The sequence below is a fragment of the Myiozetetes cayanensis genome, unplaced genomic scaffold (assembly GCF_022539395.1).
Source record: "Myiozetetes cayanensis isolate MyiCay16 unplaced genomic scaffold, myiCay2020 scf469, whole genome shotgun sequence".
Classification (NCBI taxonomy): domain Eukaryota; kingdom Metazoa; phylum Chordata; class Aves; order Passeriformes; family Tyrannidae; genus Myiozetetes; species Myiozetetes cayanensis.
The window spans coordinates 1-15774 of record NW_026087708.1 but is presented as its reverse complement, the minus strand read 5'-3'; the positions used below and the strand labels follow the sequence as shown (position 1 = coordinate 15774).

Genomic DNA, 15774 nt, shown 5'->3' with positions numbered 1-15774 from the left:
TCCCTGATTTTTGTCTCTTTTCCCTGATTTTTGTCTTTTTTCCCCTGATTTTTCACTCTTTCTCCTGACAATTTTTGTCTTTTTTCCCTGATTTTTCACTCTTTTCCCTGACAAATTTCCCCTGTTTTCCCTGATTTTTCACTCTTTTCCCTGACAAATTTTCCCTGATTTTTGACTCCTTTCCCTGACAGATGTTGTTTTTGCCCGTTTTTGCCGGTTTTTGGCCCGTTTTTGCCCCACCTTCATCTGCGGCACGGACTCCCCGGTGAGCATGGCCTCGTCCACGATGCAGCGGCCGCGCAGCAGCAGAACATCACATGGCACCAGGTTGTCCTGGGGGGAACGGCCTGCCCAAAAACACCCAAAATCAGCCCAAAAAACACCCCAAATCAGCGTCAAAAACAGCCCAAATCGGCCCCATAAACACCCCAATTCAGCGTCAAAAACAGCCCAAATTGACAGCAGAACGTCACATGGCACCAGATTATCCTGGGGGGAACGGCCTGCCCCAAAAACACCCAAAATCAGCCCAAAAAATGCCCCAAATCAGCGTCAAAAACAGCCCAAATTGACAGCAGAACGTCACACGGCACCAGGTTGTCCTGGGGGGAATGGCCTGCCCCAAAAACACCCCAAATCAGCCCAAAAAACACCCCAAAATAGCTCAAAAAACACCCCAAATCGGGCCCCAAAAACACCCAAATTCAGCCCAAAAAATGCCCCCAAAACACCCCAAATCGGCCCCAAAATCAGCGTCAAAAACAGCCCAAATCGGCCCCATAAACACCCAAAATCAGCACAAAAAATGTCCCCAAAACACCCCAAATCGGCCCCAAAATCAGGGTCAAAAACAGCCCAAATTGAGCCCCAAAAACACCCCAGATCGGCCCCAAAATCAGCGTCAAAACCACCCCAAATTGGTCCCCAAAAACACCCAAAATCAGCATCAAAACCAGCCCAAATCAGCCCCAAAAACACCCCAAATCAGCCCAAAAAACACCCCAAAATAGCCCAAAAAACACCCCAGAGCGGCCCCAAAATCAGCGTCAAAAACAGCCCAAATTGACAGCAGAACGTCACACGGCACCAGGTTGTCCTGGGGGGAACGGCCTGCCCCAAAAACACCCCAAATCAGCCCAAAAAACACCCCAAAATAGCTCAAAAAACACCCCAAATCGGCCCCAAAATTAGCATCAAAAACAGCCCAAAATAGCTCAAAAAACACCCCAAATCAGCCCCAAAATCAGCATCAAAAACACCCCAAATCGGGCCCAAAATCAGCATCAAAACCACCCCAAATTGGTCCCCAAAAACACTCCAAATCAGCCCCAAAATCAGAGTCAAAAACAGTCCAAATTGAGCCCCCAAAACACCCCAAAACAGCCCAAAAAATGCCCCCAAAACACCCCAATTCAGCCCCAAAAAACACCCCAAATCAGCACAAAAAACACCCCAAATCAGCACAAAAAACCACCACAAATCTGCCCCAAAAACACCCCAAATCGGCCCCAAAAACACCCCAAACAGGCCCAAAAAATGCCCTCAAAATACCCAAATTCAGCCCAAAAAACACCTCAAATTGGCCCAAAAAACACCCCAGATCAGACCCCCAAAACACCCCAAATCGACCCCAAAATCAGCGTCAAAAACAGCCCAAATTGAGCCCCAAAACCACCCTAATTCAGCACAAAAAACACCCCAAAATAGCTCAAAAAACACCCCAAATCAGCCCCAAAATCAGCATCAAAAACAGCCCAAATTGAGCCCCAAAAACACCCCAATTCAGCCCAAAAAACGCCCCAAAATAGCTCAAAAACCACCCCAAATCGGCCCCAAAATCAGCATCAAAACCACCCCAAATCGGGCCCCAGATCAGCCCAAAAAACACCCCAAATCAGCCCCAAAAATATCCCCCAACCCCCCCCCAAAAACCCCCAAAACCACCCCAAATCACCCTAAACCCTAAATCACCCCAACCCCCCAAAACCACCCCAAATCAGCCCCAAAATCAGCATCAGAACCAGCCCTAAATCAACCCCAAACCCCCAAATAACCCCCAAACCCACCAAATTCCCCAAACCACCCCAAATCCCCAATCCCCCAAATCAGCCCCCAAAACCACCCAAATCCCCCCAAAAATCCCCAAATCACCCCAAACCCCAAAACACCCCAAATTAGCCCCAAAACACCCCAAACCACCCCAAACCCCCCCAAAACCACCCCAAATCACTCCAAACCTCCCCAAAAACCCCACAAACCCCCCAAATCCCCTCAAACCAGCCCCAAATCCCCCAAAACCACCCCAAAACACCCCAAATCCAGGCCCCAAATCCCCACCAAACCCCCCAAATGCCCTAAACCAATCCCCAAAACCACCCCCAAATCCACCAAAAACACACCCAAATCACCCCAAAAATACCTCCAAAACCACCCCCAAAAGCCTCCCCGAAACCCCAAATCAGCTCAAAACCCCCAAAACCCCCAAAACCATCCAAATCACCCCAAAACCCCCCAAATCATCCCCAAAACACCCTAACCCCCAATCCCTCAAATCAGCCCCAAACCCCCAAAACCCCCCAAAACCCCAAATCACCTCAAAAGCCCCCAAAAACCACCCCAAAACCCCCAAAACCCCCCAAATCAGCCCCAAAACCACCCAAAACACAACCCAAAACCACCACAAAACACCTCAAAACACCCCAAATCACCCCCAAATCCCCAAGCCACCCCAAAATCCCCCAAAACACCCCAGATTACCTTAAACCATCCCCAAATCACCCCAAACCACCCTCAAAACCTGTCCCCCAAAACACCCCAAATTAGCCCCAAAACACCCCAAAAGCCGCCCCAAATCACCCCAAAACCCACCCAAAAACACCCTAAATTAGCCCCAAACCATCCCCAAATCACCCCAAAACCACCCTAAAACCTGTCCCCCAAAACCCCCCCAAATTAGCCCCAAAAACACCCCAAAAACCCCCCAAATCACCCCAAAACCCACCCAAAAACACCCTAAATTAGCCCCAAACCATCCCCAAATCACCCCAAAATCAGCATCAAAACCACCCCGAATCAGCCCCAAAACCACCCAAATCACCCCCAAAACCCCCCCAAATCACCCCAAAACCCGCCAAATTCCCCAAAACCACCTCAAAAACACCCAAAAACACCCCAAACCCCCAAACCACCCCAAACTAACCCAAAACCCCCAAATCACCCCAAAACCACCCCAAATCCCCCCAAATCAGCCCAAATCGCCCCAATCGCCCCCCAAAAACACCTCAAATTAGCCCCAAAATCAGCATCAAAACCAGCCCAAATCACCCCCAAAACCACCCAAAACCCACCCAAATCACCCCAAAATGAGCATCAAAACCACCCTAAATCAAGCCCAAATCACCCCAAGCCCTCCCAAAAACACCCCAAAATCAGCATCAAAACCACCCCAAAGGCCCCCAAAATCCCCCCAAATCACCCCCAAAACCACCCCAAACCACCACAACCCCCAATCCCCAAATCCCCCAAACCCCCCACCCCAACCCCCTTTCTAAAAATTCCCTAAAAAACCCGGGAATTCCCCCCAAAATCCCCAAATTCCCCCCCCACCGATGGACACGACGTCTCCGGGCACGATCTCATCGCTGCAAATCGGCCGCCACTTCCTGTTCCTGTACACCTGAAAAACACCCCAAAAACACCCCAAAAACACCTTAAATCACCCCAAAAACGTGGGAAAGGCTGAGAATTCCCTCAGAATTCCCGGGATTTACCTGGATCATGTAGGGTTTGTTGCCCATCCTGCGGATCTCGGCCATGTTCCGCAGCTGCTGCTGCACCAGCGACGCCTCGAAGGCCACCAGCATCGACAGCGTGAAGACGCTGTAGTACCAGTACTCGTCCAGGCACCACAGGCACACGCAGAACACCTGGAAAACATTCCCAAAAATCCCAAAAATTCAGAAAAAATGGGATTTGGGGGGGTTGGGTTGAGATAATTCAAGTATTTTGTTCCCAGGAGTCACAGAAATCCCACCCCTGAGGGGGGTCAGGAGTTGCCCCCACGTCACAAATGCACACAAAAAAACCTGCAAAAATGTTCCCTAAATTCCTCTGGAATCCCAAAAATTCAAAAAAATGGGATTTCGGGGGGTTTGGTTGGGATAATTTGAATATTTCATTCCAGGAAAGTGGGAAAATCCAAAAATTCTCCCTCCCAAAAACACCCGAGGGGGGTCAGGAGTTGTCCCCACACACAGAAAAACCCAGAAAACATTCCCTAAATTCCTTTGGAATCTCTTAAAATTCTAAAATTTGGGATTTGGGGGGGTTTGGTCAAGAAAATTGGGACTATTTCACTCCCAGAAGTCAAAAAAGCAGGAAAATTCTCCCTCCCAAAAACACCCGAGGATGGTACCAGTACTCGTCCAGGCACCACAGACACACGCAGAACACCTGGAAAATAGTCCCTAAATTCCTCTGGAATCCCCAGAATTCAAAAAAAATGGGATTTGGGGGGGTTTGGTTGGGATTCGGGGGGGTTTGGTTGGGATAATTTGAATACTTCATTCCAGGAAAGTGGGAAAATCCGAAAATTCTCCCTCCCAAAAACACCTGAGGGGGGTCAGGAGTTGTCCCCACACACAGAAAAACATGGAAAAAATTCCCTAAATTCTTCAGAAATCCCAAAAAATTCTAAAATCTGGGATTTGGGGGGGTTTGGTTGGGGTAATTCCAATATTTCGCTACAAAGAGTCACAGAAATCCCCCCCCGAGGGGGGTCAGGAGTTGCCCCCACACCACAAGCCCCACACAGAATACCTGGAAAAACAGTCCCTAAATTCCTCTGGAATCCCCAAAATTGCCAAAAAATCCCAAAAATTCAAAAAAAAATGGGATTTGGGGGGGTTGGGTTGAGATAATTCAAGTATTTTGTTCCCAGGAGTCACAGAAATCCCCCTGAGGGGGGTCAGGAGTTGTCCCCAAATCACAAATGCACGCAAAAAAACCTGGAAAACATTCCCAGAATTCCTCAAAAAGTACCCAGAATTCCCAAAAAGTCCCAAAAATTCAAAAAAAAAGGGATTTGGGTTGAGATAATTCCAATATTTCGCTACAAAGAGTCAGAAACGGCTCCTTGAGAGGGGTCAGGAGTTGTCCCCACATCACAAATGCACGCAAAGAAACCTGGAAAACATTCCCAGGATTCCCAAAAATCCCAAAAATTCAAAAAAAAAATGGAATCTGGGGGGGTTTGGTTGGGATTTGGGGGGGTTTGGTTGGGATAATTGGAGTATTTTGTTATAGAGAGTCAGAAATGGCTCCCCGAGAGGGGGGTCAGGAGTTGTCCCCAAATCACAAATGCACGCAGAACACCTGGAAAACAGTCCCAGGATTCCTAAAAAAGTCCCCAGGATTCCCAAAAAGTCCCAAAAATTCAAAAACAATGGGATTTGGGGGGGTTTGGTTGAGATAGTTTGAGTGTTTTGTCATAAAGAGTCAGAAATGGCTCCTTGAGGGGACACAGGAGTTGTCCCCAAATCACAGGCCCACGCAGAACACCTGGAAAAATGTTCCCAGAATTCCCAAAAAGTCCCAAAAATTCAAAAAATCTGGGATTTGGGGGGGTTTGGTTGGGATTCGGGGGGGTTTGGTGGAGATAATTCCAATATTTCGCTACAAAGAGTCACAGAAATGGCTCCTTGAAGGGGGTCAGGAGTTGTCCCCACACACAGAAAAACCTGGAAAACATTCCCTAAATTCTTTTGGAATCCCCAAAATTGCCAAAAATCTGGGATTTTAGGGGGTTTGGTTGGGATTTGTTTTGGTATTTTTGGGATAATTTGAATATTTCGCTACAAAGAGTCAGAGATGGCTCCTTGAGGGGACACAGGAGTTGTCCCCACACCACAAGCCCCATGCAGAACACCTGGAAAATATTCCCTAAATTCCTCTGGAATCCCCAAAATTCCAAAAAAAATGGGATTTGGGGGGGTTTGGTTGGGATAATTTGAGTATTTCGCTCCCAGAAGTCAGAAAAGCAAGAAAATTCTCCCTCCCAAAAACACCTGAGGGGGGTCAGGAGTTGTCCCCACACACAGAAAAACCTGGAAAACATTCCCTAAATTCCTTTGGAATCCCCAAAAAATTCCAAATATCTGGGATTTGTGGGGGTTTAATTGGGATAATTGGAGTATTTCACTCCAAGAAGTCAGAAAAGCAGGAAAAATTCCCTCCCAGAAACACCTGGAAGGAGAGGAATGAGCCCAATCCAAGCCAGAATTCCCAAAATACCCAGAATTTCCAGGGATTTTTAAGGATTTTTAAGGATTTTGAATGTTTTATTCAATGAATTTACATCTGGAATTCCAAAAAGTCGGAAAAGGAGGAAAAATTCCCCCCCAAAAACACCTGGAAGGACAGGAATGAGCCCAATCCAGCCCAGAATTCCCAAAATTCCAGGGATTTCCAGGGATTTTTAAGGATTTTGAATTTTTTATTCCATGAATTTCAATCTGGAATTCCAAAAAGTTGGAAAAGGAGGAAAAATTCCTCCCAAAAACACCTGGAAGGAGAGGAATGAGCCCAATCCAAGCCAGAATTCCCAAAATACCCAGGATTTCCAGGGATTTTTAAGGATTTTTAATGTTTTATTCCATGAATTTCAATCTGGAATTCCCAAAAGTTGGAAAAAGGAAGAAAAATTCCTTTCCAAAAACACCTGGAGGGACAGGAATGAGCCCAATCCAGCCCAGAATTCCCAAAATTCCAGGGATTTCTCAAAATTTGAATGGGAATTTTAAAGAATTATCTTCTTTTATTCCATGAATTTAAATCTGGAATTCCCAAAAGTTGGAAAAGGAGGAAAAATTCCCTCCCAAAAACACCTGGAAGGAGAGGAATGAGCCCAATCCAGCCCAGAATTCCCAAAATTCCAGGAATTTCCAGGGATTTCCAGGGATTTTTAAAGAATTATCTTCTTTTATTCCATGAATTTAAACCTGGAATCCCAAAAAGTTGGAAAAGGAGGAAAAATTCCCTCCCAAAAACACCTGGAAGGAGAGGAATGAGCCCAATCCAGCCCAGAATTCCCAAAATTCCAGGGATTTCCAAAATTTGAATGGGAATTTTAAGGATTTTGAATGTTTTATTCCATGAATTTAAATCTGGAATTCCAAAAAGTTGGAAAAGGAGGAAAAATTCCCTCCCAAAAACACCTGGAAGGAGAGGAATGAGCCCAATCCAGCCCAGAATTCCCAAAATTCCAGGAATTTCCAGGAATTTCCAGGGATTTTTAAAGAATTATCTTCTTTTATTCCATGAATTTAAATGTGAAATTCCAAAAAGTTGGAAAAGGAGGAAAAATTCCCTCCCAAAAACACCTGGAAGGAGAGGAATGAGCCCAATCCAGCCCAGAATTCCAAAAATTCCAGGAATTTCCAGGGATTTTTAAGGATTTTTAATGTTTTATTCCATGAATTTAAATCTGGAATTCCCAAAAAGTTGGAAAAGGAGGAAAAATTCCCTCCCAAAAACACCTGGAATCTTCCCAGCCCTCCATGTGTAAATCCCGGGATTTCCCAGTGGGAATTGTGGGAATTTTCCCCTCTTTTTTCCCAGTTTTTGGGGTTTTTTTTACCTGGAAAACGAAGAAAGGAGCTGTGGCTCTTTCCTTGAACAATTCCAGGAATTCTGGCACCACCATCTCGGCCCTGGGAAAGGAATGGAAAAAAAAAAGCAGGAATTTTCAGGGAGATCCCATCCCAAAAAACCCCAACAAATGACTTTTCCAGAGGGAAAAATCTCCTGGGGTTTTGAATTGCTTGGAGTTTGTTCCTCCCTATTCCCAATTTTCCTTTCTATTCCAAACTTTCCTTTCTATTCCCAATTTTCCTTTCTATTCCCAATTTTATTCCTTCCTCTTCCCAATTTTATTCCTTCCCTTCCCAATTTTATTCCTTTCTCTTCCAAATTTTCCTTTCTATTCCCAATTTTCCTTTCTATTCCCAATTTTCCTTTCTATTCCCAATTTTCCTTTCTATTCCCAGTTTTCCTTCCACTTCCCAATTTTCTTTCCTCTTCCCAATCCTTTTTCCTTCCTCTTCCCAATTTTCCTTCTTCACTTCCCAATTTTCCTTCCCCTTCCCAATTTTATTCCTTCCTCTTCCCAATTTTCCTTCTTCTTCCCAATTTTATTCCTTCCCTTTCCCAATTTTATTCCTTCCCCTTCCCAATTTTATTCCTTCCCCTTCCCAATCTATATTCCCAAATTTATTCCTCTCTCGTCCCAATTTTATTCCTTCCTCTTCCCAATTTTATTCCTTTCTCTTCCCAATTTTATTCCTTCCTAATTTTATTCCTTCCCTTTCCCAATTTTATTCCTTTCTCTTCCCAATTTTATTCCTTTCTCTTCCCAATCCTTTTTCCTTCCTCTTCCCAATTCTTCTCTTCCCAATTTTTCTTTGTATTCCTAGCTTTCCTTCCTCTTCCCAATTTTCCTTCCTCTTCCCAACTTTATTCCTTTCCTTCCCAATTTTATTCCTTCCTCTTCCCAATCTATATTCCCAAATTTATTCCTCTCTTCCCAAATTTTATTCCTCCCTATTCCCAATCTTTTTCCTTCCTCTTCCCAATTTTATTCCTTCCCAATTTTATTCCTTTCTCTTCCCAATTTTCCTTTCTCTTCCCAATCTATATTCCCAATTTTATTCCTCCCCCTTCCCAATTTTATTCCTCATCCAAACCTTCTTCCTTTCTCTTCCCAATCTTTATTCCAAACCTTCCTCCTTTCTCTTCCCAATCTTTATTCCTCATCCAAATCTTTTTCCTTTCTCTTCCCAATCTTTATTCCAAATCTTCCTCCTTTTTCTTCCCAATTTTTATTCCTCATCCAAACCTTTTTCCTTTCTCTTCCCAACCTTTACTCCAAACCTTCCTCCTTTCTCTTCCCAATTTTTATTCCTCATCCAAATCTTCCTCCTTTCTCTTCCCAATCTTTATTCCAAACCTTCCTCCTTTCTCTTCCCAATTTTTATTCCTCATCCAAACCTTTTTCCCTTCTCTTCCCAATCTTTATTCCTCATCCAAATCTTTTCTCTTCCCAATCTTTATTCCAAATCTTTTTCTTTCTCTTCCCAATTTTCATTCCTCATCCAAATCTTCCTCCTTCCCCTTCCCAATTTTATTCCTCCCCCTTCCCAATCTTTATTCCTCATCCAAACCTTCTTCCTTTCTCTTCCCAATCTTTATTCCAAACCTTCCTCCTTTCTCTTCCCAATCTTTATTCCTCATCCAAACCTTCCTCCTTTCTCTTCCCAATTTTTATTCCTCATCCAAATCTTCTTTCTTTCTCTTCCCAATCTTTATTCCAAACCTTCCTCCTTTCCCTTCCCAATTTTTATTCCTCATCCAAATCTTCCTCCTTTCTCTTCCCAATCTTTATTCCAAACCTTCTCTTTCTCTTCCCAATTTTCATTCCTCATCCAAATCTTCTTTTCTCTTCCCAATTTTTATTCCAATTTATTCCAAATCTTTCTCCTTTTTCTTCCCAATCTTTATTCCAAACCTTTCTCCTTTCTCTTCCCAACCTTAATTTAAACCCCAGGCCTAAAATTTACACCACTTTGCTCCCTGATTTTTGTGTTTTTGGGATGTGAGGGATGTGTGGTGGGGGGAAGGTTGGGATCCCTCACCTGTTGTCTCCGTATTTCCTGCGGGCGGCTCGGACCTCGCGCTCCTCCTGATACCCCCGGCAGTTCTGGAAGTGCCGCAGGGGCCGCTCCACCGGGAACGCCACCGGAACGAAGCCACGCCCCCCTCCGGAATGTTCCACGTAGGAATAGCGCAGCTTCTGGAACTCGAACGAAAGGGACTCCTCCCCGTCCTCATCCTGGGGAAAAATCAGCAACTAACGTCAATTTACACTCATTTATCATCAATTAACCTCAATTAATGGTGTGTTCCGGAATGTTCCACGTAGGAATAGCGCAGCTTCTGGAACTCGAACGAAAGGGACTCCTCCCCGTCCTCATCCTGGGGAAAAATCAGCAACTAACGTCAATTTACACTCATTTATCATCAATTAACCTCAATTAATGGGGTTTTCCGGAATATTCCACGTAGGAATAGCGCAGCTTCTGGAACTCGAATGACAGCGACTCCTCCCCGTCCTCGTCCTGCAAAGAAATCATCAATTAACGTCAATCGACACAAAATTATCATCAATTAACGTCAATTTACACCGTAATTAACGGGGTTTTCCAGAATGTTCCGGAATGTTCCACGTAGGAATAGCGCAGCTTCTGGAACTCGAATGACAGCGACTCCTCCCCGTCCTCGTCCTGCAAAGAAATCAGCAATTAATGTCAATTTACACTCAATTATCGTCAATTAACCTCAATTTACACGCAATTATTCTCAATTAACGCTCAATTAATGGGGTTTTCTGGAATGTTCCGGAATGTTCCACGTAGGAACAGCGCAGCTTCTGGAACTCGAACGAAAGGGACTCCTCCCCGTCCTCATCCTGCAAGAAAATCAGCAATTCATGTCAATTTACACTCAATTAATGGTGTGTTCCGGAATGTTCCACGTAGGAATAGCGCAGCTTCTGGAACTCGAAAGAAAGGGACTCCTCCCCATCCTCATCCTGCAAGAAAATCAGCAATTCATGTCAATTTACACTCAATTAACGGGGTTTTCCGGAATGTTCCGGAATGTTCCACGTAGGAATAGCGCAGCTTCTGGAACTCGAACGAAAGGGACTCCTCCCCATCCTCATCCTGGGGAAAAATCAGCAATTAACCTCAATTTACACTCAATTATCGTCAATTAACCTCAATTTACACGCAATTATTCTCAATTAACGCTCAATTAATGGGGTTTTCCGGAATGTTCCGGAATGTTCCACGTAGGAATAGCGCAGCTTCTGGAACTCGAACGAAAGGGACTCCTCCCCGTCCTCATCCTGCAAGAAAATCAGCAATTAACATCAATTTACACTCAATTGTCAGCAATTAACCTCAATTTACACTCAATTAATGGTGTGTTCCGGAATGTTCCAGAATGTTCTGGAATGTTCCACGTAGGAATAGCGCAGCTTCTGGAACTCGAACGACAGCGACTCCTCCCCGTCCTCATCCTGCAAAGAAATCAGTAATTAACATCAATCTACACAAAATTATCATCAATTAACCTCAATTTACACTCAATTAATGGTGTGTTCCAGAATGTTCCAGAATGTTCTGGAATGTTCCAAGTACGAATAGCGCAGCTTCTGGAACTCGAACGACAGCGACTCCTCCCCGTCCTCATCCTGCAAGAAAATCAGCAATTAAGTGGATTTTATAGTTAATTAATGGTATTTTCAGGCAGGAATTACTCAATAAATGATATTTTCAGGCAGGAAAGAAAGGGATTCCTCACCATCCTCACCCTGGGAACAACAAAGGTGATTAAAGAATGTTATTTTATACTCAATAAATGATATTTTTAGGCAGGAATTACTCAATTCAATGATATTTTCAGGTAGGAATTACTCAATAAATGATATTTTCAGGCAGGAATTACTCAATAAATGACATTTTCAGGCAGGAAAGAAAGGGATTCCTCCCCATCCTCACCCTGGGAACAACAAAGAGGATTAATTAATGTTATTTTATACTCAATAAATGACATTTTCAGGTAGGAATTACTCAATTCAATGATATTTTCAGGCAGGAATTACTCAATAAATGATATTTTCAGGCAGGAAAGAAAGGGATTCCTCCCCATCCTCACCCTGGGAAGAATAAAGAGCATTAATTAACGTGATTTTCTACTTAATTAACGATATTTGATCCTCTCACCTGATCCCTCTGGAGCGGCACCAGCTCCACGGAGCCGTTGTTGGGGGTGGGCACCACTTTGGCCAAGGTGGCTTTTTTGGGACACGGTTCCTGGTGGGAAAGAGGGGAAAAAAAAATGGGAATTCCCATCACGGGAGGAATTGGGTTGGGATCAGGACATTCCCAATCCCAAACCACCTGAAAATCCCCCTCAAATCACCTGAAAATATCCCCAGTCCCAAATCCGCCCCCAAAATCCTCTTCAAATTCCAAATATCCCCAGTCCCAAATCCCCCCAAATTCCTCTTGAAATCCTAAATATTTCCAGTCCCAAATCCCCCCAAAATCCTCCTCAAATCCCAATTATCCCCAGTCCCAAATCCCTCCAAAAATCCTCCTCAAATTCCAAATATCCCCAGTCCCAAATCACCTCCAAAATCCTCCTCAAATCCTAAATAACTCCAGTCCCAAATCCCCCCCAAAATCCTCCTCAAATTCCAAATATCCCCAGTCCCAAATCCAACCCAAAAATCCTCCCCAAATCCTAAATAATCCCAGTCCCAAATCTACCCCAAAATCCTCTTCAAATCCTAAATATTTCCAGTCCCAAATCCAACACAAAATCCTCCTCAAATTCTAAATATTTCCAATCCCAAATCCACCTCAAAATCCTCCTCAAATCCCAATTATCCCCAGTCCCAAATGCCCCCAAATTCCTCTTCAAATCCTAAATATTTCCAGTCCCAAATCCAACCCAAAAATCCTCCTCAAATTCCAAATATCCCCAGTCCCAATCCCCCCAAGAATCCTCTTTAAATTCCAAATATCCCCAGTCCCAAATCACCCAAAAAATCCTCTTCAAATCCTAAATATTTCCAGTGCCAAATCACCCAAAAAATCCTCCTCAAATCCCAATTATCCCCAGTCCCAAAACACCTCAAAAATCCTCCTCAAATCCTGAATAACTCCAGTCCCAAATCACCCGAAAAATCCTCTTCAAATCCTAAATAACCCCAGTCCCAAATCCCCCCAAAATCCTCCCCAAATTCCAAATATCCCCAGTCCCAAATCACCTCAAAAATCCTCCTCAAATCCTAAATAACTCCAGTCCCAATCCCCCCCAAATTCCTCTTCAAATCCTAAATATTTCCAGTCCCAAATCCAACACAAAAATCCTCCTCAAATTCCAAAAATATCCCCAGTCCCAAATCCCCCCCAAATTCCTCTTCAAATCCTAAATAACTCCAGTCCCAAATCCAACACAAAATCCTCCTCAAATCCTAAATATCCCCAGTCCCAAATCCCCCCCAAAATCCTCCTCAAATTCCAAATATCTCCAGCCCCAAATCCACCCTTTCCCCCTCACACCCCAAATCCCCCATTCCCTCACACTCCCAAATCCGCCAAATCCCCTCACACCCCAAATCCCTTTCCCCTCACACCCCCAACCCCAAATCCACCCCTTTCCCCTCACACCCCCAAATCCCCATTCCCTCACACTCCCAAATCCCCCTTTCCCCTCACCCCAAATTCCCCCTTCGCCCTCACACCCCAACCCTCCAAACCCCTCACACCCCTAATCCCTTCAGACCCTCACACCCCAAACCCACACTCCCCAAATCCCCTTCAGACCCTCACACCTCAAACCCCCTCACACCCCCAAATCCCCCTTCAGACCCTCACCCCAAACCCCCTCACACCCCAAATCCCCCTTCAGACCCTGCACCCCAGCCCAAAACCCCCTCAGACCCCTCACATCCAAACCCCAAATCCCCCAGATTCCCCCTTTCCCCCTCACACCCCCAATTTCCCCCTTTCCACCTCAAAACCCCTCATACCCCAAATCCCTCACACCCAGACCCCCAAATTCCCCTTTCCCCCTCACACCCCAATTTCCCCTTTCCACCTCAACCCCCTCAGACCCCTCAGATCCCAAATCCCCTCACCCAGACCCCAAATTCCCCCTTTCCCCTCACCCCCAAATCCCTCCTTTCCCCTCACACCTCAAAGTCCCCCTTTCCCTCACACCCCCAAGCCCCCAAATCCCTCACACCCCAAACCTCTCTCACACCTCCAACCCCTCACACCCCAAACCCAAATCCTCCCCTTTCCTCTCACACCCCCAAACCCCCTCACAGCCCCAACCCCAAATCCTCCCGTTTCCCCTCACACCCCCAATCCCCCTCACCCCAAACCCCTCTCACCCCCCAGCCCCAAATCCCCGAATCCTCCCTTTCCTCCTCACATCCCCAATCCCCTCACACCCTCAAACTCCAAATTCTCCCCTTCCCCTCACACCCCCAAATCCCCTCAAACCCCAAACCCCCAAATCCCCTCACACTCCAAACCCCCTCACCCTTTCCCCCTCACCCCCAACCCCAAATCCCTCACTCACCCCCTCACATCCCCAAACCCCAAATCCCCAAACCCCCTCACACCCTCAAATCCCCTCACACCTCAAACCTCCTCTCACCCCTCACACCCCAAATCCCCCTTTCCCCCTCACCCCCCAAACCCTCACACCCCCAAATCCCCTCCACCCCTAAATCCCCTCCCCACCCTAAATCCCTCACACCTCCAACACCCCTCACACCCCAAATCCCCCTCACACCCCCAACCCCAAATCCCCCTTTCCCCCTCACACCCCAACCCCAAATCCACCCCTTTCCCCTCACCCCCAACCCCAAATCCTCCCCTTTCCTCACACCCTCAAATCCCCCTTTCCCCCTCACACCCCCAACCCCAACCTCTCCCTCACCCCAACCCCAAATCCTCCACCTTCACCCCCATCTCCCCTCACACCCCCAACCCCAAATCCACCCCTTTCCCTCACCTCAAACCTCCTCAGACCCTCACACCCCAAATCCCCCTCACCCCTCAACCCCAAATCCCCTTTCCCCTCACACTCCCAAATCCCCAAATCCCCCTCAAACCCCAAACCCCCAAATCCCCCTCACACCCAAACCCCCTCACCCCAACCCCAAACCCCTCACCCCAAATCCCCATTTCCCCCTCACAGCCTCCCTCAGAACCATACCCTCAACCCCAAATCTCCCCTTTCCCCCTCACTCCCCAATCCCTCCCTTTCCCCTCACACCCCCGATCCTCACATCCCCAAACGCTCCTCACACCCCAACCCCAAATCCTCCCTTCTCCTCACCTCAAACCCCCCTTCCCCTCACACCCCCAATCCCCCACACCTCCAACCCCAAATCCTCCTCTCCCCCTCAGACCTCCAACCCCCTCACACCCAACCCCAAACCCCCTCACCCCCTCAAACCCCAAACCCCCAAACCCCTCACACCCCATCTCCCCCTCACTCACCCTGACGCAGGTGAGCGCGCACTGGGCGTGCACGGACCAGAGCCCCACCAGCGCCGTCAGCAGCTGCAGAGCCGCGATGGCGCCGAGCGCCAGCAGCGCCGCCTCAGGCGGCCCGCCCTGCTCCCTCCTCGCCCTCCTCCTCCTCCGCCACAGCCGCGGCCCCCACAGCCACAGCCACGCCGGGTAGAGCCCGGCGGCGAAGGGCAGCACGGTGGCGCGCAGCAGGCGCGGCCGCCGCCGGTACAGCGTCACCGACGAGACCAGCTCGTCCTCAGGGGCCGCCGAGGCCGCCGCCATTTAACCCTCCCTCCTGCCCCCTTCTCTTCCCCTTCTCGGCCCGGGCCTTTCCGCTTCCCCCTCGGGTTTTCCTTCCCCCTTCCCTCCCTCCCTCCCCTTCCCCAAAGCGCCTGCGCGGAGGGGGAGTGATGGCGGAAGTGATGGCGGAAGTGGTGACGGAAGTGTTCGTGAAGTGCTGGCAGAAGTGCTGAGGGAAGTACTGGCGGAAGTGATGATGAAGTACTGGCGGAAGTGATGACGGAAGTGATGACGGAAGTGCTGGCGGAAGTGCTGATGGAAGTACTGGCGGAAGTGCTGGCGGAGGCGGCCTCGTCATGTGAGTGAAGGGGGC

General features: G+C 47.1%; 1 protein-coding gene across 1 annotated transcript in view; it reads right to left on the bottom strand.

Moving 5' to 3' along the window:
* LOC126648225 (endoplasmic reticulum transmembrane helix translocase-like) overlaps positions 1 to 15443 on the bottom strand; it is a gene marked incomplete at its 3' end in the record, with an annotated part of 33388 nt that extends 17945 nt beyond the window's left edge. The window contains exons 1-7 of the mRNA XM_050330974.1: positions 15147 to 15443; positions 11844 to 11933; positions 9690 to 9886; positions 7637 to 7709; positions 3771 to 3926; positions 3607 to 3676; positions 241 to 347 (exon numbers count right to left, since the gene is read on the bottom strand). Of these exons, the coding sequence (XP_050186931.1) occupies positions 241 to 347; positions 3607 to 3676; positions 3771 to 3926; positions 7637 to 7709; positions 9690 to 9886; positions 11844 to 11933; positions 15147 to 15443 (990 nt within the window). The remainder of the gene's footprint in view (positions 1 to 240; positions 348 to 3606; positions 3677 to 3770; positions 3927 to 7636; positions 7710 to 9689; positions 9887 to 11843; positions 11934 to 15146) is intronic.
* Positions 15444 to 15774: the final 331 nt, after the last annotated feature.